Below are 26,626 nucleotides of genomic sequence, written 5' to 3' on the forward strand. Positions count from 1 at the left end.
GGTCTCACTCTATCGCCCAGGCTGGAGTGCAGTGGCGTGATCTTGGTTTACTACAACCTCTGCCTCCTGGGTTCAGCCTCCCGAGTAGCTGGGATTACAGGTGCACACCACCATGCCCAGCTAATGTTTTGTATTTTTAGTAGAGACGGGGTTTCACTATGCTGGCCAGGCTGGTCTCAAACTCCTGCCCTCGTGGTTTGCCTGCCTCGGCCTCCCAAAGTGCTGGGATTACAGGCATGAGCCACTGCACCTGGCAGACATTGGTTTACACACAGTGATAGATGGAAGGACATGTATGCCAACGTGGAGTGAAAAAATAGGTTTATTTATTTATTTATTTTTTTATTTTTTGAGATGATGGAGTCTCGCTCTGTTGCCCCCAGTGGCGCAATCTCGGCTCACTGCAAGCTCCACTTCCCACCTCACCCGGCTAATTTCTTTTTTTTTGTATTTTTAGTAGAGACAGGGTTTCACCATGTTAGCCAGGATGGTCTCGATCTCCTGACTTCGTAATCCGCCCACCTCGGCCTCTCAAAGTGCTGGGATTACAGGCTTGAGCCACCGCTCCCGGCCGAAAAAGCAGGTTTAAAATAGTACGTCTAGTAAATCTCTTTTATATGTGAATTTGTAAGGTAAAACAAGTTTGATAGCATAGTGGTTTACTTCTAGGCTATAAATTGTGGGTGATTCTCATCTTCTATTTTATAACTTTGTGTTCTTTCAAAAAAATGAACATTATTATTTTCATTATCAGAAAAAATCAATAAACTATTATTTTTCTAACAAAAAAGCATTAAGGCATCACCCACCTGTTGTCTGTCTGATAACAGCTCCTGAATTGCTATTTGAGGTTAAGAGATAGAGCCCCAGATGGTCTCTTTTTACCACAAAGGTTTTCTTCTACATTCCATTCTTCTTGACCTTTCTGTAACATCTGACCTGCTGGCCTCTTCTTCCTGAACTGTTCTTCAGAACACTCATCTGTCCTAATTTCCCTTCTGTTGCATTTGGAGCCAGTCTGATGTGGGTTCGATTGGTGGCTCTACCAGTTGCCACTGGATGATCTCTGTGCCTGTTCCTCACGTAGGAGAGGGAATACCATTCCCTCACAGTGGATTAAATAGGATGCGAAGGTGTGTACCATACTAAGCACAGACCCTTCCACATATTATGTGCTTGATAAATGTTTCTTAGATCAGAAATAGGAAATGGGGTATGAGAAGCAGAAAACAGAGTATTTCGTTTATATATATATATATATATAATTTTTATTTTTATTTTGAGACAGAATCTTGTTCTGTCACCAGGCTGGAGTGTGGTGGCGCAATCTTGGCTCACTCACTGCAACCTCTGCCTCCCAAGTTCAAGTGATTCTCCTGCCTCAGCCTCCTGAGTAGCTGGGACTACAGACACCCAGCTACTTTTTGTATTTTTAGTAGAGACGGGGTTTCACCATGTTGGCCAGGATAGTCTCGATCTCTTGACCTCGTGATCTGCCTGCCTCGGCCTCCCAAAGTGCTGGGATTATAGGCGTGAGCCACCTTGCCCAGTCGTTAAAATATTTTTATGATAAATGTTTCTTAAGTCAGAAACAGAAAAGGGATTGTGAACAACACAAGGTGGCATATTTTGTTGTTTTAAAATACTTTCTGTGGAGCAAACATGGTCTTGGCATTCCCCTCCTCCCTCATGTGGTAGAAGATCAGCTGAAACCACACAGGCAGTGAGACAGGAAAGAACCCAATAATTTTCCTTGGATTCGGGGTGCTGAGACATAAGTAGTATGTCACTGTGGTGAAGTGAGACACTCAGGAAGTATTCAGTCATTTGGAACTTTCTGCCCTGGACCTCCAGGACATGACCCCTCCCCTTTCTACCCTTCCTTCTGGCCATAAACCCAGCTGGGTCTTGTCACCTTTGGCAGTGGGATCCACCTGACTTAGCACCCTCAGAAAGCTTAGAAGTAGCTCTTAAAGGGCATTGCCAACTCACGCGATCTGTTCTTGGTTCTTCTTTAAGGTCCACGGTTACCCTTTCCCACAGCTGCTGCCACTTCTCAGGGGCTTGGTTCAATTTGTGCTCCAATTTTTCAATTTCCTGCAAAGAAATTAAAAGTTTTCTGATCAGTATTTCATAGAAATCAGGATGTGCCCCAAAGCCACACTGCTTCTGTACTAGGCCCAGATGAGCAGCATGGCCAGAGGGCAGTTAAGTGGTGGACATGGGTCTGAGAGGTCTCCCAGCCAGGACTAGTGGTGAGAGCTCTAGCTGGTGTGCCACACTGTGGCGAAGATGGTTTATTAGGACCTATAACTAGGCCTTTTTGTACAGGAGAGCTTACATACTAGAATGTGAAATATGTATCTCAGACATCTGCACCTTTGGGCGGCCCATGGGAAATCTGATAGCCAAAGCAAGAGGTCAAGCACTGGCCCATGACCCAGCCCTAATAGCTGAGGTAGATGAGAAGCCAGTCCTTGAGAGGAGGAACCCCTCAACTCTGATGATTCAAACCAGATATGGAAAGAATAAGCCAAGAAATGCCCAAGGAAACAGATACACCTTCAGACAGAGAAGGTGGAGATCAGGGCAGCTGCCTCTGTGACAGTATGACCACTGAAGCATACTCTTCCTGGTCAGGAAACCAGAGGGGGAAGACTCTTTAGGAAGTGTCTGGCCCATATCAGGGCTCAAAGCTATTCCTCAGGCTGGCTACTGCCAGGAGGGGTTGGTTCCAGAACATTCCTTGCAGAAGATGGTTGGCAGCACTCCCATCAGGCCACTGACCACCCACACTTCTGACCAGAGGAAGTAAAGCACCCACAAAAGCCACAGCCAAGGCCTGACAGCTAAGGCTGCTCAGGCAACTGAAACAGCTGGGAAGCTGCCGGAAGGAGTAAATTGCTCCATTTGCTTGATTGCTTCCTTGTGATGCTGGAAAATCACTTTTTTTTTTTTTTTCTGAGACAGAGTCTTGCTCTGTCACCCAGGCTGGAGTGCAGTGGTGATCTCCACTCATTGCAAGCTCCACCTCCCAGGTTCACGCCATTCTCCTGCCTCAGCCTCCCAAGTAGCTGGGACTATAGGCGCCCGCCACCACGCCCAGCTAATTTTATTTTATTTCTTTTTTATATTTTAGTAGAGATGGGCTTTAGTTTTACTGTGTTAGCCAGGATGGTCTTGATCTCCTGACCTCGTGATCTGCCCGCCTCGGCCTCCCAAAGTGCTGGGATTACAGGCGTGAGCCACCGCGCCCGGCCGGAAAATCACTTTTATTGAGACTCTTTTCCAGTAGTGAAGCCTGGTCCCCCACTGATGATAGGGAGCAAATCTGGTTTCTTCATACACAGAGGGTGCTACCATAACCCTAGCCCAGAGTAAGCAGAGCCATGTTCAGAAGTTTGTAAACCATTCTTAACTTAGCCTGGTTCCTTTGGCCTCGTGCCTCCAGGGCCCCTGGTGCCCCTAGGTGTGTGTCTACAGTTGACTTACACTGAAAAGGCTGGTGAGAGCATCAGGCTGAGTACAGCTGACATCATCATAGCATGGCCACACTGTTCTCCTCTGGCTCCGCGGCCCAGCTTCTCCGGCCAGGTCAGAGTCTTCGGAGGGGAAGTGCTTGGGGGTTAGCATTATCCAGTCATAGGAAGGGCCTGTGGACAGGGTCTCTTCTATGTAGTAATCCCACTTCTTGAGGCTGGAGACATTTACATTGGGCTTCAGAGCCTGTTAAAACAGAAACATAGTTTCATCTTGACCCCAAAGTACCCCAAGCTCACTGTCAGGCAAAGCCTGACATTTGTAGAGTCCAGAGGAGGAAGAGTATGAATGGAGTTCAAATGCCGTATGTCTAAATCTTAATTTAAAAGTCATACATCAGGATAAATTATTAAATAAAACATCTTCCAATCCTCCCTCTTACCTTGAGAAATGTAACTTCCTAATGACCTAGAAGGTCAAGTTCAATAGAGAATTCTTGGATTCCTCAGAATTTTATACTAACAAGTGGTGGCACTGGGAGAGCTGGCCCCAGTCCCCTGTCCTTGGCCTCTTTTCTCCTCCCACCCCTATCTTACATTCTAAGGGTGTTACATGAATGATTATGTATACCCCAGCCCACAAAGTCAAACTCTGTCCACTCTGTCAAACCTGCTACTTTTTGCCATTCTTTGGGCCTTGGGGTCCATGTACTAACATAGGAGACTGACTTGGAGAAGTAGCCTGGTGAGCAGCCTGAATTTGGGCAAAGAATTCTGAAGTGCCCAGACAGAGCATGGTTTAGATGAAGGAGGGGCATCTAACCATGTACCTTTGGTTTCTTGTACTCCTCACCTCATGAGGAGGATGCAGCTGGAGGAAGGCCAGACTAGGGTTCTATGATTGGGGCCCAGGGGAGGGACCTCTCTTGGCCCTAAGTAATGGTGGAACTGCTTATCAGACCAGTCTGTTTCATTCCAGGGCGTGTGTTATGTAGATGTGCATGGTGGGGCACAGTTGCCTTGAGATATGTTACCCTTCTTGGGCTCAGCTCCAAACATCTCTGCTTCCTATAGGGGGTCCTTCCATGGCTTTGGTACAGATAGACTTAAAGAAACTTTTTCTAAAGTATTTTAAGGTTTTTCAGCTTAGACCACCTATTGATATTTCAAATTTTGTTCTTTCTTTCTGGGGAAAGTTGCCTTGCTTTGATTCTCTACAGGTTTTCCCTTCTAGGTTTTGGGAGCCAGCTCTTAATTTTTGTGGCAAGATTTTAGCGAACAGTGTCCATTTGTGTCACAACCCAAACCTATAATGTCTCAAACTTTGACATAGCTTTTTGGTATGAAACCTAGTCCAATGTTTATAAAAAGCTTAAACAGCTTATATATGTTAAAACTAAGGAAAACCTTAACACAAAATTTCAGAAAATGAAACATAAATGATTTCTTACTCTACCTCTATTTCCAATGGTGAATATAAATAATTAAAGAAAATGGGACTCCTCTTGTGCATTCTGTCAATACACTCCCAAATACAGATTCCCTTTTTGGCATGCTTTTCTCCTTTATCATCAAATAAAGTTCCTGTAAGTTAAAAAAATCCAACAAAACAAAATTCAATAAATTTTAACACTTTGCAAAAAAAAAAGTATGATGCATGTAGCAGATAAAGTGGAATATTTTTTATGGCTTTAAAAACAGCAACATTTGTGCAAAAACGTTAGAAAATAACTGCAAAGCTAAAGACAGGAATGAATTTCATAGCTATAGGCAAACAAATCCAGATGGAGGAAACATCTGATGAAGTTTGCCTCAGCAACCAGCAGTCTATCAATCATGACTCTTCCAACCCTCCTCCTGCATCTATATCTAGATTCAAAGAAGTCCATGCAGGAGGCAGTCTATAGTTTTCAAGAGAAAATGAAGGACTTCAGAGTTGATTTGATGAAGCTCAGTAAAAAACAAAATTTTATGTTTCTCTTTTAAGTTGTTGGCTTTTTATTATGAAGCCATTTAAAGTGTTTTCTTGTTTAGGAGTTTATATATACCACAGATCATGGTTACTGAGACTGTAGATGACAGAAGGGTGTAGTCTGTGTCCTTGGGTGATTTAAAAATAAAAGCAGAACTTTTATACCTTTTTCAAATAGTCAATCTATTACTAACATGAGCCCACTTTGTTTTTAATAGGGAGGAAAATGTGTTGAGGTGAGGCAAAAAGTAGTTCTTCAAAAGGCCATGAAGGGTGTCTCAGCAGTGGTGTCTTGCTTGGAATGAAGTGACTCAGTCAAAATCAACATGCATTTTACCAGTTTATATATATAAAAAAAAATGTCTCAAGCCCCAGATGGCATGAAATTCATAATATGTGGGGCCCCTAAGACTAATTAACAGTTTCTTCTCTACCTTTTAACTGCAGGGTCCAGTGCAGTAGTTCTCAACCTTGGATGTACATTTGAAAAACCAAGGGCTTTAAAAAAATCCCAATGCCCAGGTCTCACCTCAGACCAATTAAATCGGAATCTCTGGGGATGGCCCGAGATACTAGTTATTTTAAAAGTTCAAGTGACTCCAAAGTCCAAAGTTGTGACTGCTCTAGGGGTTGCAGTAAGATTTGGACAGCCACCTTGTATATTGCTCCATTTGGCGCCTTGAGGCATGGATTAGACTGAAAGGCTGTGTGGTAGTCAGCCCCAGTTGAAATAGGCTCTAGGCACCTTTGTAGACAGAAAGAGAATGAGCTGAAACCAGAAGAGGAGATGCAATACCTGGCCCTCTGTTCCTCAGGGCTATTGTAACACCTTGTAATTGGAACGAAGTCCAATGGACTTTTCTTACAATATCCATATGGCTGGCTTAGGGCAACATGTACACATATAAGGAACATCTTAAAAACAGTCCAAATCAGACAGCTAGTGCCAAATACTATCACAGTCCAAATCAGACAGCTAGTGCCAAATACTATCAAATTACAACCCCATAATCCAGTATGTAATAATCAACATATTAAACTTTTAGGACACAGGAGAATTCATTGTGTTTAAGTTTTTCTGCTAAAAATCTTAAAAATTATGACTCAGTGTGGTGCAGTGGCTCACGCCTGTAATCTTAGCACTTTGGGAGGCTGAGGTGGGCGGATCACTTGAGGTCAGGAGTTTGAGACCAGCCTGCCAACATGGTGAAATCTCTCTCTACTAAAAATACAAAAATCAGCCAGGCATGGTGGCGGGCACCTGTAATCCCAGCTACTCGGGAGGCTGAGGCAGGAGAATCACTTGAACCCAGGAGGTGGAGGCTGCAGCGAGCTGAGATTGTACCACTGCACTCCAGCCTGGCAACAATGTGAGACTCCATCTCAAGGAAAAAAAAAAAAAATTATGACTGATGAATTCTACCAGCAGTGGTTGAGATTACTTACTTCATCATCTTGGCATATAGAGGGTAGCTACCACAGCTGTTCCTAAACAAGGTTTCACTGTAGGCTTGATAACGAGTGCATCTACCAGAACACAAGAAGGAACAGACTTCAAGTAGGCAACTAGTCTGGACTAGGGACACAAAACCAGGCTTCTTTGATGCTGATTAGATGGGTGGCCTAATATCCAGAGAGGAGGCTGGGTAGATGATTTCTACTGAGCCTTCGGCAATGACATTCTAGGATTTGAAATGCATGTTTATGTGTTGTTGTTTTTGAGACAGGGTTTCAACCCTGTCACCCAGGCTGGAGTGCGGTGGTGTGATCTCGGCTCACTGCAGACTTGACCTCCTGGGCTCAAGTGATCCTCCCACTGCAGCTCCTGAACAGCTGAGACTACAGGAGTGTGCCACCACACCCAGCTATTTTTTGTGTGTATTTTTTTCTTTTTTCTTTTTTTTTTTTTGAAGAGATGGGGTTTCGCCATGTTGCCCAGGCTGGTCTTGAACTCCCCGGGGCTCAAGCAATCTGCCCACCTCAGCCTCTCAAAGTGCTAGGATTATAGGTGTGAGCCATTGCACCCAGCCTGTGTTTATGAGTTTTAAGAGGAAACGTGTTTCATAGGATGGAAATGCTTATATTTTCCAATAATCATGATAATCTTTCAATATATACCTAACGTATCCTTTTATCCGCATCATTTTATTTAATCTTTTCAATAGCCCTGTGTGATAGGCAGGGCTATTTAGTTTTTCAGACGCAGAAACAGATGAAGTAATTTACCCAAAGTTACTGACATTTTCTGACTCTTGATCTATGGCTCTACCCGTGGGACCAGTGGTGGGTCTCAGACTTGGCAGCATAATGGGCTCACCTGGGGAGTTTTTATTTTTTATTCTTTATTTTTGAGACAGGGTCTCACTCTGTCACCCAGGCTGGACACTGCAACTTCTGCCTCCTGGGGTCAAGAAATTCTTGTGCTTCAGCCTCCCAAATAGCTGGGATTATAGGCACATGCCACCACGCCTGGCTAATTTTTGTATCTTTAGTAGAGATGAGGTTTCGCCATGTTGGCCAGACTGGTCTGGAATTCCTGACCTCAAGCAATTCACCCACCTTGGCCTCCCAGAGTGCTGGGATTATAGGCGTGAGCCACCGTGCCTGGCCTTACCTGGGGAGTTTTAAAAGCTATTGATGCCTGGGCCTTGCCATCACAGATTCTGATTTAAGTGGTTGGGGATGTTGCCTGGACCTTAGAAGTTTTAAAAGCTCCCCAGGTGATTCTAATGTTCAGTCAAGTCTGAGAACCACTGCACTAGACCTTGTTGCTTCTCTAATGAAGAGAACAGTCATCTGCTATAGGAGAAGCCTTGGTCTTTGGCCACATCTGCATGCTGCTAAGGTAATTTGCTGATCAGCTTAATTCAGCAAAACAAACTGCTTTGTTAAAAAACCAAAAACCTAGCCTGGGCAACATGACAGAACCCTATGTCTACAAAAAATACAAAAATTATGTGGGCGTGGGGGCACGTGCCTGTGGTCCCAACTACTAAGGAGGCTGAGGTGGGAGGATTGCTTGAGTTCCAGAGGCAGAGGCTGCAGTGAGCCGAGATCCTGCCACTACTGCACTCCAGCCTGGGAGACAGAGCGAGACCCTGCCTCAAAAACAAAACAAAACAAAATAACCCCCCCAAACCACAAAACAAAAAAACAAACCCCCAAAAAACCCTACTCCAGAGAGGCAAATACTTGTGTTTTACTCCCACCAATATTTGTACATATTGTTCCTTTCAGTGATGAAGCTGAGTGACATGGTGACCCCTGTAGGTACAGGTCAGTCCACTTAAGACCAGACCTGGGGGCGGGCTCGGTGGCTCAAGCCTGTAATCCCAGCATTTTGGGAGGCTGAGGCAGGCACACTGCTTGAGGCCTGGAATTCAAGACCAGCCTGGCCAACATGGTGAAACCTTGTCTCTACTAAAAATACAAAAATTAGCTGTGCATGGTGGCATGGGCCTGTAATCCCAGCTACTCGGGAGGCTGAGGCAGGAGAATTGCTTGAACCTGGGAGATAGAGGTTGCAGTGAGCCAAGATTGCACCAATGCACTCTAGCCTTGGAGACAAAGTGAGTGAGACTCAATCTCAATAAAAAAGAAAAAAAAAAAAAAAAGATCAGGCCTGGGGCAGTTGTAACCAACTATACTTACTACCTTCCCAATAAGCAGTATGCAGATGCTTAAGAAATTAAGGTTTCTGGCCGGGCGCGGTGGCTCAAGCCTGTAATCCCAGCACTTTGGGAGGCCGAGACGGGTGGATCACGAGGTCAGGAGATCGAGACCATCCTGGCTAACACGGTGAAACCCCGTCTCTACTAAAAAATACAAAAAACTAGCCGGGCGACGAGGCGGGCGCCTGTAGTCCCAGCTACTCGGGAGGCTGAGGCAGGAGAATGGCGTAAACCCAGGAGGCGGAGCTTGCAGTGAGCCCAGATCTGGCCACTGGACTCCAGCCTGGGCGGCAGAGCGAGACTCCGTCTCAAAAAAAAAAAAAAAAAAAAAAAAAAAAAAAAAGAAATTAAGGTTTCTGATTGTGATGTGAAGAATCATAATTCTATGAGTTAACAAAGGACTTGAAGTATAAATAGGATGGGAAATGGTCTCACCAGTGCTCTTTACCTTATCAAAAGTATGAAATATCATACTAGACAATTTCAATAGGATGCCCTGGAAAGCAGTATTTCCTGATTTCAGATTTCAAACTGAGAACATCAGTAAATATTTTCTTGGAATTAAGAGTCCTCTTTATGATACTGAATGCATATAATACATTGAACAGAGCTGATTTTTGTTTGCTTGTCTTAACAAAAATAGTCATGTGTTTCCTCTCCCCCTGTAACAGTTACAAAAGAAAGAATGTAAAATCCCCTTGGGAAATGTTTTTTACCAGGGCTGACTTTCAGAATCTACTCATTACAACTATCACTGCTATTAAAAAAATAGTTCATCACTATCATTGATAATGCTAGCAATGTCTAAAATTTACTGAGTGCTTACTATGCGCTAGTGACTGTGCTAAGAGGCTAAGTGACTGTGAAGAGTTTACAACTATTTTCTCATGTGATCATCATGGCCCTGACAGGTGGGATGGTATCACTGTCCTCGTTTTAAAGATGAGGAAACTGAGGCTCAGAGAGGCATTTAACCCCTCCCCAAAATACTCAGTTGGTGCTGGGATTTTACCCTGGTCTGTTTGGTCCAGACCACAGGGTCTTAGCTGCTATTCAAGCTGTCTCCAAGGGCAGGCACCCTTCCTACCAGAGTGCATCAGGGTTGGAAAAACTATGAGTCAAAGTTCCTGCTCAGTGTGATCACTTTGAGGTATCACAATAGTAAACATTTTAATTTTACAAAGATGCTATAGGAATGACCGCCTGCTAAGAGCTAACATGGTACATAATTTCAGAATTTGGCCACTTATCTACTCTACATTCATAGTTAAGAGTTAAACCTTAACTCAGCTTGTCACTCTTGGGGGTAGTTACATTATTAGAATTTTCATTAAAAACATGCAGAACCAACAAAAAAGATGAAACAAGGGCATACAAACACATACCGTGCTCTAATCTTTCATAGTCTGAATCCAGGAGAAATGTTTTAAAGCGATTAGACACATAGTGGAAAGCCAAGAACTTTAAGTAATAGAGATTGAATTCAAACTCAGTTGGATACTGGTTGTGAACCTGAAACACACAAGGCAAAGAACAGAGTAAGAATCAAGCAGAACTGAAGGCTCAACTGAAACATGCAGGAGACCATTCAGTCATTCACTCAACAAATACCTGAATCCCTACCATGAGTAGAGATGGGAAGGGAACCAGATTTTCCAAGCACTTACTATGTGCCAGACACCAGACGAGGTTTTTTTTTTTTTTAAATAAACATAATCTCATTTAATCTCTATATATAGCAAGAGAGGCATTATTATCTCCACTTTACAATTGAGAAAGCAAAGGATCAGCAAGATTAAGACATTTACCCAATGACATTAAACAGTAATTAGGGAACCCAAATTTAACCCTGGCTTATTAAGTTCCAAAGTCTCTACCCCACTCACTACATTATACTGTGCTTGGCACGTGATAGATATATATTAATTAAGTTATGGTTCTTGCTTTCCAGGTAACTGTGGTGTAATAGTGTGACATACAACAAGAAAAACTATTCTTACAGAAGTTTGGCAATGAAAAGGATTGAGAAGAGAAGGTGGTGGCTTAAGGGGACAGCAAGAGATGTTTTCTGGTCAAAAGAAATGTGTGTGTGTCTGAAGGCAATCCAGAAGGAGCCAACAGAACACATTTTAGAAAAATTTGTTAGCTAATAACTAAGATAAGATCCTGGGAAAGCAAGAATGAATGAGACTCGGGCCCAGAATTAGGCAACAGCTTTGGAAACAGGGAGGGTTGAAAGGTAGGCAAGAGAAAGACAGTTCAAGTGCCAAGGGAAAGGGCAGGAGCTAATGCCTTTTAGCCCTAATTTTTCATCAGTAACTTAGGCAGTGAGGTCACTGGGCACAGAAAAAGGAATGAGTGAATGACATGGGAGGCAGAAGGCTGGGCAAAGCTTAGAATGGTCATTGAGCCATAGCATGCTTTAGGCAAACCGTATACAGACTGTGGAGCCATCTCACGTTGGCAGAGGGTAAGCTGATGATCCTGTGAAACTCCCCAGCCTGCCTCGCGATCTCACCTCTATATTGCTCAAACAATCTCTCATGACCAGCTAGAAAATTTTGTTTGGTTGAAATAAGTTCCAGTCATAACTGCACTTGCTTAAAAGCTGGTTCAAATGAACACTAAGGCAAGCTGTCTAAAAGTCAGCGTTCTCCAAGTTTAATTTGTCAATACGGCCCTGTAGTCAGTCAGCTGGGTCAGCCAGAGTGAGCAGGCATGTGTGTAGTATGTTGACTGTCCAGTGGACCAATGGGAATTTAAAGTTATGATCTGGACATTGATTTATCAAAATTTATCATCTGGTTAGGAACCTGGTTTTCTGTGATGATTAAAGGGCTTTTTTTTCTACATTTTCTTATTGGCTTTTTAATTGAACTAAAATTTTAGCTTGTAAGTAATGCAAAATAAAATAGATTTTAGGAAGATGCATTAAAAAAGTTTGACTCCTATGCAGTAGGCCTGCAAACCATGGAACTGCTTCCTTGATGTGAGCCAATGCCTTCCTGTTGCATCAGATCTCCACAGGACAGCAGAGCTTTCCATGGGACATGGTTCTGAATAGCTAGGTAGTGTGCCATACTCCAGGTTTTTAGAACTGCAAGCATTTGTATTAAGTATGAGTTTTCTCCTCAGTGAAAATGAAGGGGTAAGAAATCATGGGTTTCCTATGATCATGTAATATGAGCAACTAATTATAAAAACTGGCTGGGTAGTGGCTCCCAGCACCTTTGGGAGGCCAAGGTGGCTCACGCCTATAATCCCAGCACCTTTGGGAGGCCAAGGTGTAAGGATCTCTTGAGGCCAGGAGTTTGAGACCAACTTGGGCAACATAGTGAGACCTTTTCTCTACAAAAATTAAAACCATTAACCAGGTGTGGTGGCACGTGCCTGTAGCCCCAGCTATTCAGGAGGCGGAGGAGGAGGATCGCTTGAGTCCAGGAGTTCAAAGCTGCAGTGGAGCCGTAATTGTGCCACTATACTCCAGCCTGGGTGACACAGTGAGACCCTGTCTCTGAATGAATGAATGAAAAAATGATAAAGGCTAAACTTGAATAGTTTATAGTTATAATAAAACAAGCAGATCTGACACATAATTAAGGATCAGTATTAAAAAATACCTTTTATTTCCTTGTTTTGTTAGCCTTCTATGTGTGTCTCAGTAGTCAACCATGTCCCTTAATACAGCAATTCTCATTCAAATGCTTGCCCCTACTAATACTTATGCAGAGCAAAGAAGGCCCTGGGTTTGACTCTCCAGTAGGCCTGGTTCTCTGGCCTTCCTGGCTCCTTCCTTAAGCATTGTTCAGACCTCAAGTTTCTCCCTCAACCTGTCCTGTAATGCCATACAGAGCTCTCCAGTCTGAGCTGTGGCTTTGGAATCAACAGCCCCATCCCAAGGGGCCAGTGATGGAGAGGGGGGTGACTCAGATTGTGGGTGCTGGTATAGAAGAAGGGGACAGGGAAACTGAGGATGGAACTTGGTTCCCTACCATCTGAGTCCGGGGAGAATTCTGCAGTGTGCTCAGGCAGGGTGAGCTCCAAGGGCAACTGCCCCAACAGCCCTTGGAATAAATCTTCAGTAGTCACAGGTCAGCCCCTCGCTCACTGTTTCCAGGGAAGGAAGAGTTCCTTCCACTGATCCAGTCTACAATATGTTCTAAAATCTCTTTTAAAAATCTTTATTAACGCCTCAAGGGCCAGGCACAGTTGCTCACGCCTGTAATCCCAGCACTTTGGGAGGCTGAGGCAGGTGGATCACGAGGTCAGGAGATCGAGACCATCCTGGCTAACATGGTGAAACCCTCTCTACTAAAAATACAAAAACAAAACTAGCCGGGTGTGGTAGCGGGTGCCTCTAGTCCCAGCTGTTCAGGAGGCTGAGGCGAGAGAATGGCTTCAACCTGGGAGGCAGAGCTTGCAGTGAGCCAAGATCGCACCACTGCACTCCAGCCTGGGCGACAAAGCGAGACTGTGTCTCAAAAAAAAAAAAAAAAAAAAAAAAAACTTTATTAAAGCCTCAAAATAACATTTCTCTCAATGACTGTTCTCCACAGAAACCACATGCCTCATACATACTTATATCTTTTCTTGATTATTCTGATATTTAATCTACCCAGGAATACAATTTTGAAGAACCACTTCTGAGGTAAAAGTAGAATGGAAATGATAATAAATATGATTTTTTTTTTTTTTTTTTTTGAGACGGAGTCTCGCTCTGCCACCCAGGCTGGAGTGCAGTGGCCGGATCTCGGCTCAATGCAAGCTCTGCCTCCCGGGTTTACGCCATTCTCCTGCCTCAGCCTCCCGAGTAGCTGGGACTACAGGCGCCCGCCTCGTCGCCCGGCTAGTTTTTTGTATTTTTAAGTAGAGACGGGGTTTCACCGTATTAGCCAGGATGGTCTCGATCTCCTGACCTCGTGATCCGCCCGTCTTGGCCTCCCAAAGTGCTGGGATTACAGGCTTGAGCCACCGCGGCCGGCCCCATAAATATGATCTTAAGTTGAACTTACAGGCATTTCAGAGAGATCATGGACTCAGATTAAAAGTGACATTTCTTTACAAGTCAAAAAATGCTTTCATAGCCCAGTATATTGGCCTCACCACAAGCCCCCTACAATTATGCTAGAAAGGTTAGACAATTTTCCAAGGCCCCTTGCACCCACTCCACTGGGACAGGAATGGGTGCTTGGGGAGAGCATCAAGGTGTATACACCTGGGGGCACTATGCTTGTGTCCTCCTGTGTGCCACAGGAGTACCTCCAGTTGCTGTTTGGGGTTGAAAAACAATCTGCCCCCAAACTGGGGTTAATGATCAGGTCTACTGGAAGTGGAAGAGAAGATGCCGAGCAATTTGTTTGTTTACTCTTCAGCGATAAAGTAACAAGCATGTAAGCATTTCTTTGGTGGAAAAAGAAAAGTCAGATAGACCTCAAGGCTGGGTTGATTAGTACCTAGATACTACGTTTAGAATCTGACATTAAGAAACATAAGGAATTTTCTGAGATGTCTTTCTTCCATCATGTATGAAGAAATGAGATGGCTGAACTCTTACTGGTGCTTAGATTTCTAGGAAGCAAGAAAAATCATACTTTCTCCATTGAGTCCTGCACCCCAGTGACACAGTTTGTCCAGTTCATTGGTTTCTTTTCCTCTTTGCCAATGGAACTCACCTAGACGCCTGTGATTTTAATTTGCATTTTCTAATGAAGAGTGATGTCAAGTATCTTTTCATGTGCTTATCTGTATATCTTTGATGAAATCAGTACAAATGTTTTGCCCATTTAAAAAAATAAGTTGTTGGCTGGCACACTGGCTCATGCCTATAATTCCAGCACTCTGGAAGGCTGAGGTGGGTGGATCACTTGAGGTCAGGAGTTTGAGACCAGCCTGGCCAATATGGCAAACACCATTTCTGCTAAAAATACAAAAATTAGCCTGGCGTGGTGGTGCACACTTGTAATCCGAGCTATTTGGGAGGCTGAGGTGAAAGGATTGCTTGAACCTGGGAGGCGGGGTTGCAGTGAGCCAAGATTTTGCCACTGCACTCCAGCCTGGGGGAAAGAGCAAGACTCCATTTCAAATTTAAAAAAGGTTGTTTTCTTATTATTGAATTTTAAGGTTTCTTTATGTATTCTAGATAAATCCTTCAGCAAATATATGGTTTACACATATTTTCTCCCACTCTGTGATTTGTCTTTTCATTTGCTTAACAGGGATTTAAAAAAAAATTATTACGTTTTTTAAGAGGTAGGGTCTTGCTGTGTTGCCCAGGCTGGTCTTGAACTCCTGGGCTCAACTGATCCCACCTTGGCCTCCCAAAATGCTGGGATTATAGGCGTGAGCCACCATACCCAGGATCAGCCTTATAATAAGGATCAGCCTTATAACATCTGTAGAATCTGTAGTGACGTCATCTTTCTCATTTCCAGTGTTGGTAATTTGTGTCTTTTTTTCCTCAAGCAGTCTAGCTAGAGGTTTATCTCTAGCTATATCAATAAATATTTATATCAATAAATATTCTCAAAGAACAGCTTTTGGTTTCATTAGTTTTCTTTATTGTTGGCCACAAGATTTTGGGGCCTAAAGGCAATGTGCTTCAAATAAATGTAGCCTTATTATAAAGAATTGGGAATGATAGGTATTTCAGCTAATAAATTAATTCTGTGTCAGCATTTCCCTAAGTATGGTGATGAACAGAGTTTTAGACTTCTCACAGGCATCATCTGGATTCTGTTGTTCAAAATAATTTTGTATTTATTTTGTTGCAGGTTAAAAAGTACATAGACTTAAAAGACTAAACTGCATGAAGCATTTTAGTTTTGTTTTTCTGTTATGGAGTGAAACTTGCCAACTTCACTTATTTTTACAAAGAGAATCTGAAATGGAATTTGGAGAAACATGAATTTATAGGGTCTTGTTTTTTGCACATGTGCCATTAAGTACTTTGTAAAATTTAAAGGCCCATAAAAATAAGCTATGACTCAAATCCCTGGAAAGATCAACATTTTGGAAATAAAATTTAATACATTAAAACTGGATTCTCCTTTCAGAATTATAAATATTGAGCTACAAGAGACACTATACATCAACACGTGAAAAACTGTGGATAGGGTTAAACAGACCCTAGAGCAGTATGTAGCTAATATTAATTTTTGTTATTTCACAGATTAAGATTTAACAAACATTAATTGTGTACTTTGTGTTATATCCTTCCATATTATATGGCCTTAAATATTAAGCTTTGATGCAAAATTGCCTTGTTATAAAACAGATTGGATTATGTTCATTTTTGCCAGTTTGCAGCTGAATAGGAAGCAGACAGCAGAAACTCTTGAATATACCAAGAATCCATCAGCTACAGCTATTTTGCCAATATTAATGGATAAATTTTAGAATAACCAACCTGTGTGCGGGCAGCTTAGCGGCTCACATATGTGCTCACAAGGAAGGCTCATATCTTCAAAAGGCAAATAGCTTTTCTCTTTGGGGTCGGACCTAGCATAGTGCTGTCATAAGGTAACCATGAGGAGAATCACATAGAGCCAGACCAGACTGAATCAATTTACAATTTTAATAAACTTTGAAATCAAAGTCAAAAATCCTGAAAAAGTTCTAAGATGCCCTCAAAGATTTACTCTAATGCCGGAATGAAGGGGATGCTTTCTTCATGTTTTCATTCATACTATTCATATGGTTTTCTCTTGGTATTATATTTTTAAAAGAAATTTTACATAAAATTTTAATCCTTGTATATTGGATTTTTTTTTTTATTTGGCTCAACTATTTTAAGAAAAGGAAGTCCTGTAATGATATCATTTGAACTAAGCCAATTTCTTTTAGAAGCAAAAAATCTGCCAGATGTTGCTATTATGAAACCGTGAGCTAGCATTTATAATTCATTTGACACCTGGATATACTGGCATAAACAATGGCTTTTTATATAATGAGGCAGTTCTAATTTAAGATCAGTGCTTCATCTGTTTTCTTGTAACTTTATTAGTACTAATGGACAAGTCTAGGCATACGTCCATGGACTGCCTTTTGGCATTCAATGTTAGAAATGGTTAATAAGCAGGGAACATATTCCATCTGGGAAAGCTTCACTTGCTGCTGTGTAATTTTGAACCTATTTTTTTGATGTTCTTGGGACTAGCAGGGTTGTGTGTCCCTGAGAGACTGAGGGCCGCACTGATTCGAATTATCTGGTAAAAGCCAGAGTCATGTAAAGCACTAGTGTTCACTTCAAAGGCATTCAAAGAAGGCATTTTCTAATGCCTAAAACCGTATGTCAAAGATGATGAAACACTACCTTATAATTAAGTCAGCAAGAGTCAGAAAAACTATTTGTTAACTATAGTCTTCTTAGATTCCTCTGTTTTTGAGTGAATAAACAATCCCTTTTCAGCACAAAATAATTTGCATCACCAAAGCTGATACCTCTGGTAGCCAAGCATGCTTTACTTACTGCAATTAAGGTCATATGCTTGCTTTGCTATGACTTGTCTGCACTTAGGTTATTATGTATGAGGTATTAAGCGAAAGGAGGATTAAGGCAAATTCTTAAAAATTTATGTTTTAATTTAAAAAATTTTAATTTGGCACAGCCAGATTTGAAATCATACTAATAGGGTCTCCAGATCCTGAACAATGTTACTTTTTACAGTTTGTGAAGCTTTCACCTACAAATAATCGAACTTTAATTAAAAGTTACCTTCTGTTTTTGATTTCAGAATCAACTGGTTTATATAGAACATTTGAATTTTAACTCTTTACTTGAAAAAAAAACCCAGATGAATCTTAAATTCAGCTGATTAGTAAATAAAACAAAACAGCAGAAATTAAATATATACCCCAAATTGTTTTAATTAACTTAATATTTTGTAGTTTTAGCATCTATTGTAATGTATTCTAAAGATAATAGGAATGTAAGTTATGCTACATCTTAGTGTGTGTTAAATTGCTTTAATCATACCGCTTAAGGGGTACTCACAGAATATAGGTTACCTTCCAGCATCTAGACCTCTCCCACTCCTCCCGCCCCGAGCCCCATTCCCAATAATAAAATAGAAGAATTTCATTCCAAGTAAGGATTATTGTACTTGGGAGACAATGATGCTTCCATCTTTGAGGATAGTATGTCTTACATGAGAACCTCCTATCTCTTACTGATTGTGAGTGGATTATTTTGCTGACCCTAGTGTTTAGGTGTGCAGAATTCTGCAAGTTGAACATAGAGATTTAACATATTAAGTAGTACATTTAACTTAAGCCAAATTTGGCTGTACAAGCTCATTCCCCTGGAATCCGCCCCCATTAAAGGAATTTTTAAGAGGTAAAAAACCCAAAAGGGAGTGGGGAGAATGGGAGGAGACACAGTACTGGGCCAAAGCAATTCAGCAAATTTTTGAAAGATGGAAAATAGAAGGAAGAATAGCAGTAAATGATAGAAGAGGAGAAGCTATATTGGGATCCCTGCCAGGAGGAAAATGATTTGAGAAGGTAACAATTTGCTGTTAAAGTAAACCTATAAAGGCTCAGGGCACAGAGGCCCAAGTATTAAGTACTGCAGGGGTGAAATGGAGGCTATCATGGGACTAGCTAGAAGTCTATGGAGGCAGTAGGTAGACCCCAGGTCCTTTCCCACCCCATGTAGTCATATGATTACCCTTTTCAGAGCAACAGATTGGAGGTTTATTTTCTGAAAAACAAAGAAACAAACCTGATAAGCTCTAGACTTGGGAACACCAGACACAACTGGGTTAGTGATGAGACTTAGGAGACACTGAAAATAGCATGGAAAAAAACAAAAGTCTGCATACTGAACTGGGATTTCCCTGGACCTGTTTCCTGCCCTGTCTCCAGAAAGCAAGCAGGCAGACCTGCAAGTACTTTTTGGGCCTCAAATTCTCCATAGAAACAAGGTAGCTGCTGTTTTCTTTTTCTGGAACTCTAGTTTACTGAGATGTTGGACTTACTAATTATAGATTATTATTTTTTTCTCCAGATTTATAAAAGTATTATTTAAATATAAAACTTCCCTACTTTAAGTGTACAGTTTTATTAGTGTTGGTCACTGTACACAGCTGTGTAACCATCACCACAATCACGATACAGAACAGTTTCCTGATGCTGAAAAGTTTGCTTATGCCGTTTGCATGACGATTCATCCCCTCCCTTGGTCACTGGTCCCAGGCAGTCACTGATCTGCTTTCAGTCACTATGGTTTTGCCCTTTTTAGAATGTCATATAAATAAACTTATGTAGTAGATAGTCTTTTCTGCCTGGCTTCTTTCACTGAGCATAATGATCGCAAGATTGGTCATGTCTTTGTAATATTAGTATTTCATTCCCTTTGTGTGTGGAGTGGTATTCCACTGAATTAATATGCCGAATTTATTCATCTCTTCATCGGTTGATGGACATTTGGTTTGTTTTTCATGCTACCCCTTTATAGTCACTCATTTCCTTCTCCCCTGCTATCTTGAATCTGGCAACCAATAATTTATGATCTTGTCATTATGAAAATATTAGCTGGGCATGGTGGCTCATGCCTGTAATCCCAGCATTTTGGGAGGCCAAGGCGGATGGATCGCCTGAGCTCAGGAGTTCAAGACTAGCCTGGACAACACAGCAAAACCCTGTCTCTACCAAAAACACAAACAGCCAGGCATGGTGGTGTGCACCCCTGGTCCCAGCTACTTGGGAGGCCAAGGTGGGAGGATTGCGTGAGCCTGGGAGGCTGAGGTTGTAGTGAGCCGAGATCACACCACTATACTCCAACCTAGGTGACAGAGTGAGACTCTGTCTCAAAAAAAAAAAAATTATATACATGGAATCACACCCAATTGGACCCTTTGAGATTGCCTTTTTTTTTTTCCCTTTCAATATAATGTCCTTGAGATCCCTTTAAAGTGTTGCATGTGCCAGTAATTTCTTTCTACTATTCAGTAGTAGTCCACGGTATGGATGTATCCCAGTTTGTGTAGTCATTCACCTACTGTAGGACATTTTGGTTCCCCCAATTATATTCAAATTGAATATGTGGAAGGGTAATTCTTTTGGAAATGTGGAGCCACTGAAGGTTTCTGTTTGTTTGCTTTGAAGACTTTTGTGGAGGGGAATAAAAGGATTGTATCTGAGTTTTTGGAAGATTATGCCAGCAATTCTACTTAGGATATTCTAGATGGGTTTTTTGTTTGTTTGTTTGTTTTGAGACGCAGTCTTGCTCTATCACCAGGCCGGAGTGCAGTGGGGGATTCTCAGCTCACTGCAACCTCCGCCTCCCAAGTTCAAGCGATTCTCTTGCCTCAGCTTCCCAAGTAGCTGGGACTACAGATGCATGCCACCACATCCGGTTAATTTTTTGTATTTTTAGTAGAGATGGGGTTTCACCATGTTGGCCAGGATGGTTTTGACCTCTTGATCTCGTGAGCCACCTACCTTGGCCTCCCAAAGTGCTGCGATTACAGGCATGAGCCACCATGCCTGGCCAGGATATTCTAGATGGTCTTGATGAGGGTGGTAAGAGCATGAACAAGACTTGTGGTCTTTCAAATTCTCATATATTCATTATCTATTTATTGTCTATTATATTCCAGAGACTGAAACTGTAATTGTGTTAGATATTAGGGATGTGAAGACTAGTATGACATAGTCCTTGTTCCCGGGAATTCTCAGACTAAGTAGAGGGCAATACTTACATACAAATAAATATACTTTAGTGCTATTGATGCTATCAAAGATGTCTATACCTGACTCATTAGAAATATAAATGAAGTGGGAGGGTGAGGGTCAGCGAAAGATTCAAACAATGATGAACTAAAATAACATGTGTAGTGCTCAGAACAGTGCCTGGCACATAGTAAGCAGTCGACACAAATTAGTAATTGTTAGTAATGGTGGTATATGGAGGCAGGAAATAGTCTAGTCCAATTGATAAGCATAATAAAAAGATAAGTGCTTTCATGAAGAACTCATATGCTTTCACCTGCCTAGAAGTGAGAAGAGATGCTTGCTCCTCTCCTTTGGCCTCAGGTAAGCTTTCTGTTTCAGAGATAATGGTCTCCAAACTTCTCTCTCATCTATTTGCCAAAAGGAGTCTGAATAAAAAGGCCAATATTCAAACAGAAAACAAATATAGTATACTCTTTGCTGCAAAGAGTTTAAAGGTACATGCTTAACCTTGTAACGAGCTCCTCCAGTAACTGCTTGGACAGATCAATGAAAATTCTTCAATAGGTCTTTTCGTTAATAAGTAAATTAGAGCAGTAAAAAAACATAGCTTCCTGTGTGTGGAGTGGAAGGTTGGAAAGTCACTGCTCATGAGTATGGAGTTTCTTTTTGGAGTGATAAAATGCTCTAAAATTCATTGTGGTAATTGTTACACAACCTTGTGAATGGATTCAAAACTACTGAACACTTTAAACAGGTGAATTGTATGATATATAGTTCAATAAAGCTGTTATTAACAAAAATTATGTAGTGATTTGGAAAGCTGATCAAGTGATTACTAGAATAAAAACAAAATAAAACATAACCACATACTAACTTGGTGTCATCAAAGTTCGTTTCAACTCTGGTTCCTGAACACATAGTTCTACTTTTCTTTCCAATCGCTATTTGAGGCCAGTGTGTTTCAAAGAGGCTCACCATTCCCACAAATAGGTTTGACATGCCAGAACTCATTCATCCAACCCTGGGATTATGGTCAAATGAAGGCTGGAAATAGGTGTGCTTTTCCTAGGCCAATTCAGTCTTCAATTTGCAAGCTCGGTGCCATCCAATTCTCAAACCCAATCCTGACCGAGGTCCCATCCAGAGGTCTGTATCTGATGTGCCTGCAGGAGGGCGCCTAGAGCACTCACATCTCCCCTACCTTCAGTGCATTTGAATGGATATACCTGGGCTCCCACTTATAAGTGAGAACATGAGGTATTTGGTTTTCTACTTCTGCATTAATTTGCTTAGGATAATGGCCTCCAGCTACATCCATGTCATTGCAAAAGACATGATTTCATTCTTTTTTATGGCTGCATAGTATTCTATGGTGTATACGTACCACAGTTTCTCAATGTGGTAGAAGTGACCAGTGTTCTCAAGCCTGTATGTCTATCTGGCTGGGCCCTGATTATTTCTCCAGGGGTTAGGCTTTACCTCTTATGTTCCTAGGCACAAGCTGGGGTCCTCCTGAACTGCGCAGACCATGTGCTGGATTTCAGGACCCCTATTACCTAGAGATTTTGTTCTTAGGTAATAAGCCCAAGTTTGCCCCTCTTCTTTGAAGATGGTCATTTAGAGTGCTGGCTACTTCACTTGGCGCAAGCCCAGTAGCCAGCTTAGCTGTCCTCGTTTCAGAAACCAACTAATTTTTTTTCTTTTCCATTTCTAAGGGTCTACTGCTAAGATTTCAGCATGTCCTATGGCTGAGTTAATCAGAGTTATGATAGGAAGGTACCTGGCACACCATCGCAGTGCTCCATCAATGCTAGTACGTTGTGTTGTTTCCTTCACATCAAGTCAACTCAAGCTTGCTCTACTTACCTGGTGTACACAGTCTAAGAACTGTAAGAAGACTGGAGCAAAACCACTCCCCTGACAGTTGAGGGTCAAGCTGCTCCGCTGACTGAATTTGTGACCAAAAGAGAGCCACTCTTTTTCAACCAACATCCGGAAGCCTTCAAGTGTCCTATAAAAGGGATCACTGAGTAACTGAACCAGGGATGTCACCTAGGGCACAAACAGGATGGATTGTTATTAATTTTAGTTCTGAAAAAGTCCTATTACTAAGATAAAAGCACTTCCTTCTGATAATAGCTAATTCACAAATTTACCTGGACAGCAAATTTGTTCACTAACCATTCCAGGATGGCCAATAAAATGAATTCTGTAAGCTTTCCAGTAAAAACTAAAGCTCAAATTCATTTTGGCTACAAGTTTACTTTCAGGGAATTAAGCCTTTAATCCTTAAGTGGCCAGTTTGCTGACAACAACGTTTTCCTAAGTTAATCAGAGGCCAGAGGATCAGTTAAAATCAATTCTACTTTTTGGCAGATGCAGATTAATGTCTTAATGTAGTCTGAATTTACTTTTCACTCTGGAGTGGGTTAAGGTGGGGCTTACAGAGAGCCAGGGGATGGACTGACAAAACCCAGAAAGGATGGTACACGCCTCACACTGCTGGTCAAGGGCTCCATCCACAAGCCTGCATGGTAAATCTGTGGGTGGGAGAGCTTGATGCCTGGAGCCAGAGCTCCAGGCTGCGTAGGGGCTAAGAGCTCATGGTACAGAGTTTTCTGATGGATACCAGGTGGTGTTTAACACAGGACTTTCTCTGTCCATAAACACATTAGTCATTATAAAAAACATTCATCTGAAGAATTTAAAAACAACCAAATGGAAATATAAATATAAAATGAAGTATCAAAAAATATGTCTAATAGTTTACTTGTGCAGTGATGTCCCAGCCTTCCTCCAAACAGACCAAAACTGAGGAACCATTTTCAAGTACTTCTGATACAACCACAGCCAGCTGCATTATCCTGTGAAGCTAAGAGATAGGAAGGAGAACGCAATTAGACCAAGTACTTTCTGAGTGCAGAAGTCAGAGAGAGTTGCTTTCCCTGGATAATCAAACGAGTTAGGGATAAAGCACTTGGATAAAAGAACCACATAATGTTTTAAATACTTAAAGTTCTTTCAAACCAAGATTAAACAATGACACTTTTGTTTGGGTGCAGTGACTCATGCCAGTAATCCCAGCGCTTTGGGAGGCTGAGCTGGGCAGGTCAGTTTGAGGAGTTTGAGACCAGCCTGGGCAACATAGTGAGACCCCATCTCAATAAAAACAACAACAAAATGACACTTCAAAAAGGTAGACACATTTTAAAACAATACATAATGAAATAAAATTACCTTACATGATTCCCCCAAAAGTAGGTGAGCTATAATTCCATAGAGTACAAAAGATATTCTATGTGGACTTCCCAGTAAAGGAAGGAAATTCACATGAATTTTATTGGATTTAAAATTTGTTTTTCAAAAAAAAAAATTTGTTTTTCCATGATGTAGTAAGTTCTATTTCAGATATTCTTAAATTTTTTGGGAATTAGATAGTGGTGATAGTTGCAAAACGTTGTGGATGGCTGGGCGCGGTGGCTCAAGCCTGTAATCCCAGCACTTTGGGAGGCCGAGACGGGTGGATCACGAGGTCAGGAGATCGAGACCATCCTGGCTAACACGGTGAAACCCCGTCTCTACTAAAAAATACAAAAAACTAGCCGGGCGAGGTGGCGGGCGCCTGTACTCCCAGCTACTCGGAAGGCTGAGGCAGGAGAATGGCGTGAACCCGGGAGGTGGAGCTTGCAGTGAGCTGAGATCTGGCCACAGTACTCCAGCCTGGGCGACAGAGCGAGACTCCGCCTCAAAAAACAAACAAACAAACAAACAAACAAACAAAAAACGTTGTGGATATACCAAAAAGCATTGAGTTGTACACTTTTATCATAAGGATAAATTTTATGGTAAATGAATTATATGTTAAAAAAGATACCCCTGGCTGGGCATGGTGGCTCAACGCCTGTAATCCCAGCACTTTGGGAGGCTGAGGCGAGAGTAGTGCTTGAGCTCAGGAGTTCGAGACCACCTGGGCAACATGGCAAAACCCCATGTCTACAAAACATACAAAAATCAGCCAGGCGTGGTGGCATCTGCCTGTAGTCCCAGCTACTCAGGAGGCTGAGGTGGGAGGATCGCTTGAACCTGGGAGATATAGGCTACAGTGAGCTGTGATTGTGCCACTGCACTCTAGCCTGGGTGACAGAGCAAGACTCTGTCTCCAAAGAAAAAAAAAAAAACTCAAATTTGTCTGTGCTGTGTACTAAATGAGAAAAGAACTTTTATATTTTTGCTAAGTTTTTAAAGCCACATCAATTGGCTCAAAGTCCTTAATAAACAATTAAGGTGTGAGAACAATATCTGGATTTTAAAACCAAATGTGTAACATTCTAGTTTAAAAAAATATTTTAATGATCATCAGACATAATTTGCAATTTGAATCTAACTCTGAACAAGAACAAAAATGAAAAAACCCATATCTTAAACAGAGCTAGGGTACTTTATTTATTTATTTTTATTAAAAAAAAATTTTTTTTTTTGAGACGGAGTTTTGCTCTTGTTGCCCAGGCTGGAGTGCAATGGCGCAGTCTTGGCTCACCACAACCTCCACCTCCCAGGTTCAAGTGATTCTCCTCCCTCAGCCTCCCAAGTAGCCGGGATCACAGGCACGTGCTACCACGCCTGGCTTATTTTGTGTTTTTAGTAGAGACGAGGTTTCTCCATGTTGGTCAGGCTGGTCTCGAACTCCCAACCTCAGGTGATCCACCCGCCTCAGCCTCCCAAAGTGCTGGGATTACAGTTGCGAGCCACTGCGCCCAGCCTAGGCTACTTTAAACACAGGAATAAGGCAAATGTCCTACTTAGTAATGAGAAGCTCCTCACGTAACTGTTTCTACAACATAGCTATCACCAGGCCTGAATTCTTTTGGGCTCAGAATTCGTTCTAAGAAATGGCTATTATTAAAAAATCAAAAAATAACAGATGCTGGCGAGCCTGTGGAGAAAAGGGAATGCTTATACATCTCTGGTGGGAATGTAGATTAGTTCAGTCATGTAGAAAGTAGTTTGGCGATTTCTCAAATAACTTAAAAAAGAATTACCATTTGACCTAGCAATCCCATTACTGAGTATATACCCAAAGGAATATAAATTGTTCTGCCATAAAGACACATGCACACACATGTTCAGTGCTATACTATTCACAATAGCAAAGACATGGAGTCAACCTATATGCCCATCAACAGTAGACTGGATAAAGAAAATACAGTACATATACACCATGGAATACTACACAGCTATAAAAAGAATGAGCTTATGTCCTTTGCAGTAACACAGCTGAAGCAAACTAACACAGGAATGGAAAACCAAATACTGCATATTCTCACTTATAAGTGGCAGCTAAACATTGAGTACACATGGACACAAGGAAGCGAATAGATGCCTGGGGCCTACTTGAGGTTGGAGGTGACAGGAGGGTGAGGACAGAAAAGCTACCTATCAGGTACTATGCTTATTACCTGGGTGATGAAATAATCTGTACACCAAACTCCCAAGACATGCAATTGACCTATACAACAAACCTATATATGTGCCCCTGAACACAAAATGAAAGTCAAAAAAAAGAATTTGCTTAAAGAGTTAACTTTTAAGATGTCAGTATCCCAAGTGGGCAATTATTTCCACCGTCTTTAGTCTCTAACTTTTGGTACACGTCTACTTTCTAGCAAAGAGCAGAGCACAGAATGTATCAGAAACATGGATAGATAAGTTGGGTGGTGGGGTCCGTTTGGAGCTTGGGCTCATAGCCTGGGGACGGAAGGGAGTATTGATCAGTTCCTTCCATGGGTATGCAAAGCACCATAAATTGCCTTAATAATAATGAACACGGC

The 26,626-nt window shown here is 41.9% G+C and overlaps 1 protein-coding gene and 1 long non-coding RNA gene across 3 annotated transcripts in view; one reads left to right on the forward strand and one right to left on the reverse strand.

Annotated features, from left to right (window-relative positions):
• The window catches only part of LOC104679297, a 52,215-nt gene extending 29,187 nt beyond the window's left edge, over positions 1–23,028 (forward strand). The window contains exon 2 of the long non-coding RNA XR_004053642.1: positions 22,514–23,028. This is a non-coding gene — a long non-coding RNA (uncharacterized LOC104679297). The remainder of the gene's footprint in view (positions 1–22,513) is intronic.
• The window catches only part of SBF2 (SET binding factor 2), a 527,862-nt gene that overhangs the window by 8,394 nt on the left and 492,842 nt on the right, over positions 1–26,626 (reverse strand). The window contains exons 31-36 of one of the 2 annotated variants that reach the window (XM_010384825.2): positions 23,569–23,670; positions 22,665–22,850; positions 10,508–10,634; positions 4,936–5,063; positions 3,493–3,726; positions 1,993–2,097 (exon numbers count right to left, since the gene is read on the reverse strand). In XM_010384825.2, the coding sequence (XP_010383127.1) occupies positions 1,993–2,097; positions 3,493–3,726; positions 4,936–5,063; positions 10,508–10,634; positions 22,665–22,850; positions 23,569–23,670 (882 nt within the window). The remainder of the gene's footprint in view (positions 1–1,992; positions 2,098–3,492; positions 3,727–4,935; positions 5,064–10,507; positions 10,635–22,664; positions 22,851–23,568; positions 23,671–26,626) is intronic. The other variant, XR_004053641.1, reaches the window with a different exon arrangement.

The sequence above is a fragment of the Rhinopithecus roxellana genome, chromosome 15 (assembly GCF_007565055.1).
Source record: "Rhinopithecus roxellana isolate Shanxi Qingling chromosome 15, ASM756505v1, whole genome shotgun sequence".
Lineage (NCBI taxonomy): Eukaryota > Metazoa > Chordata > Mammalia > Primates > Cercopithecidae > Rhinopithecus > Rhinopithecus roxellana.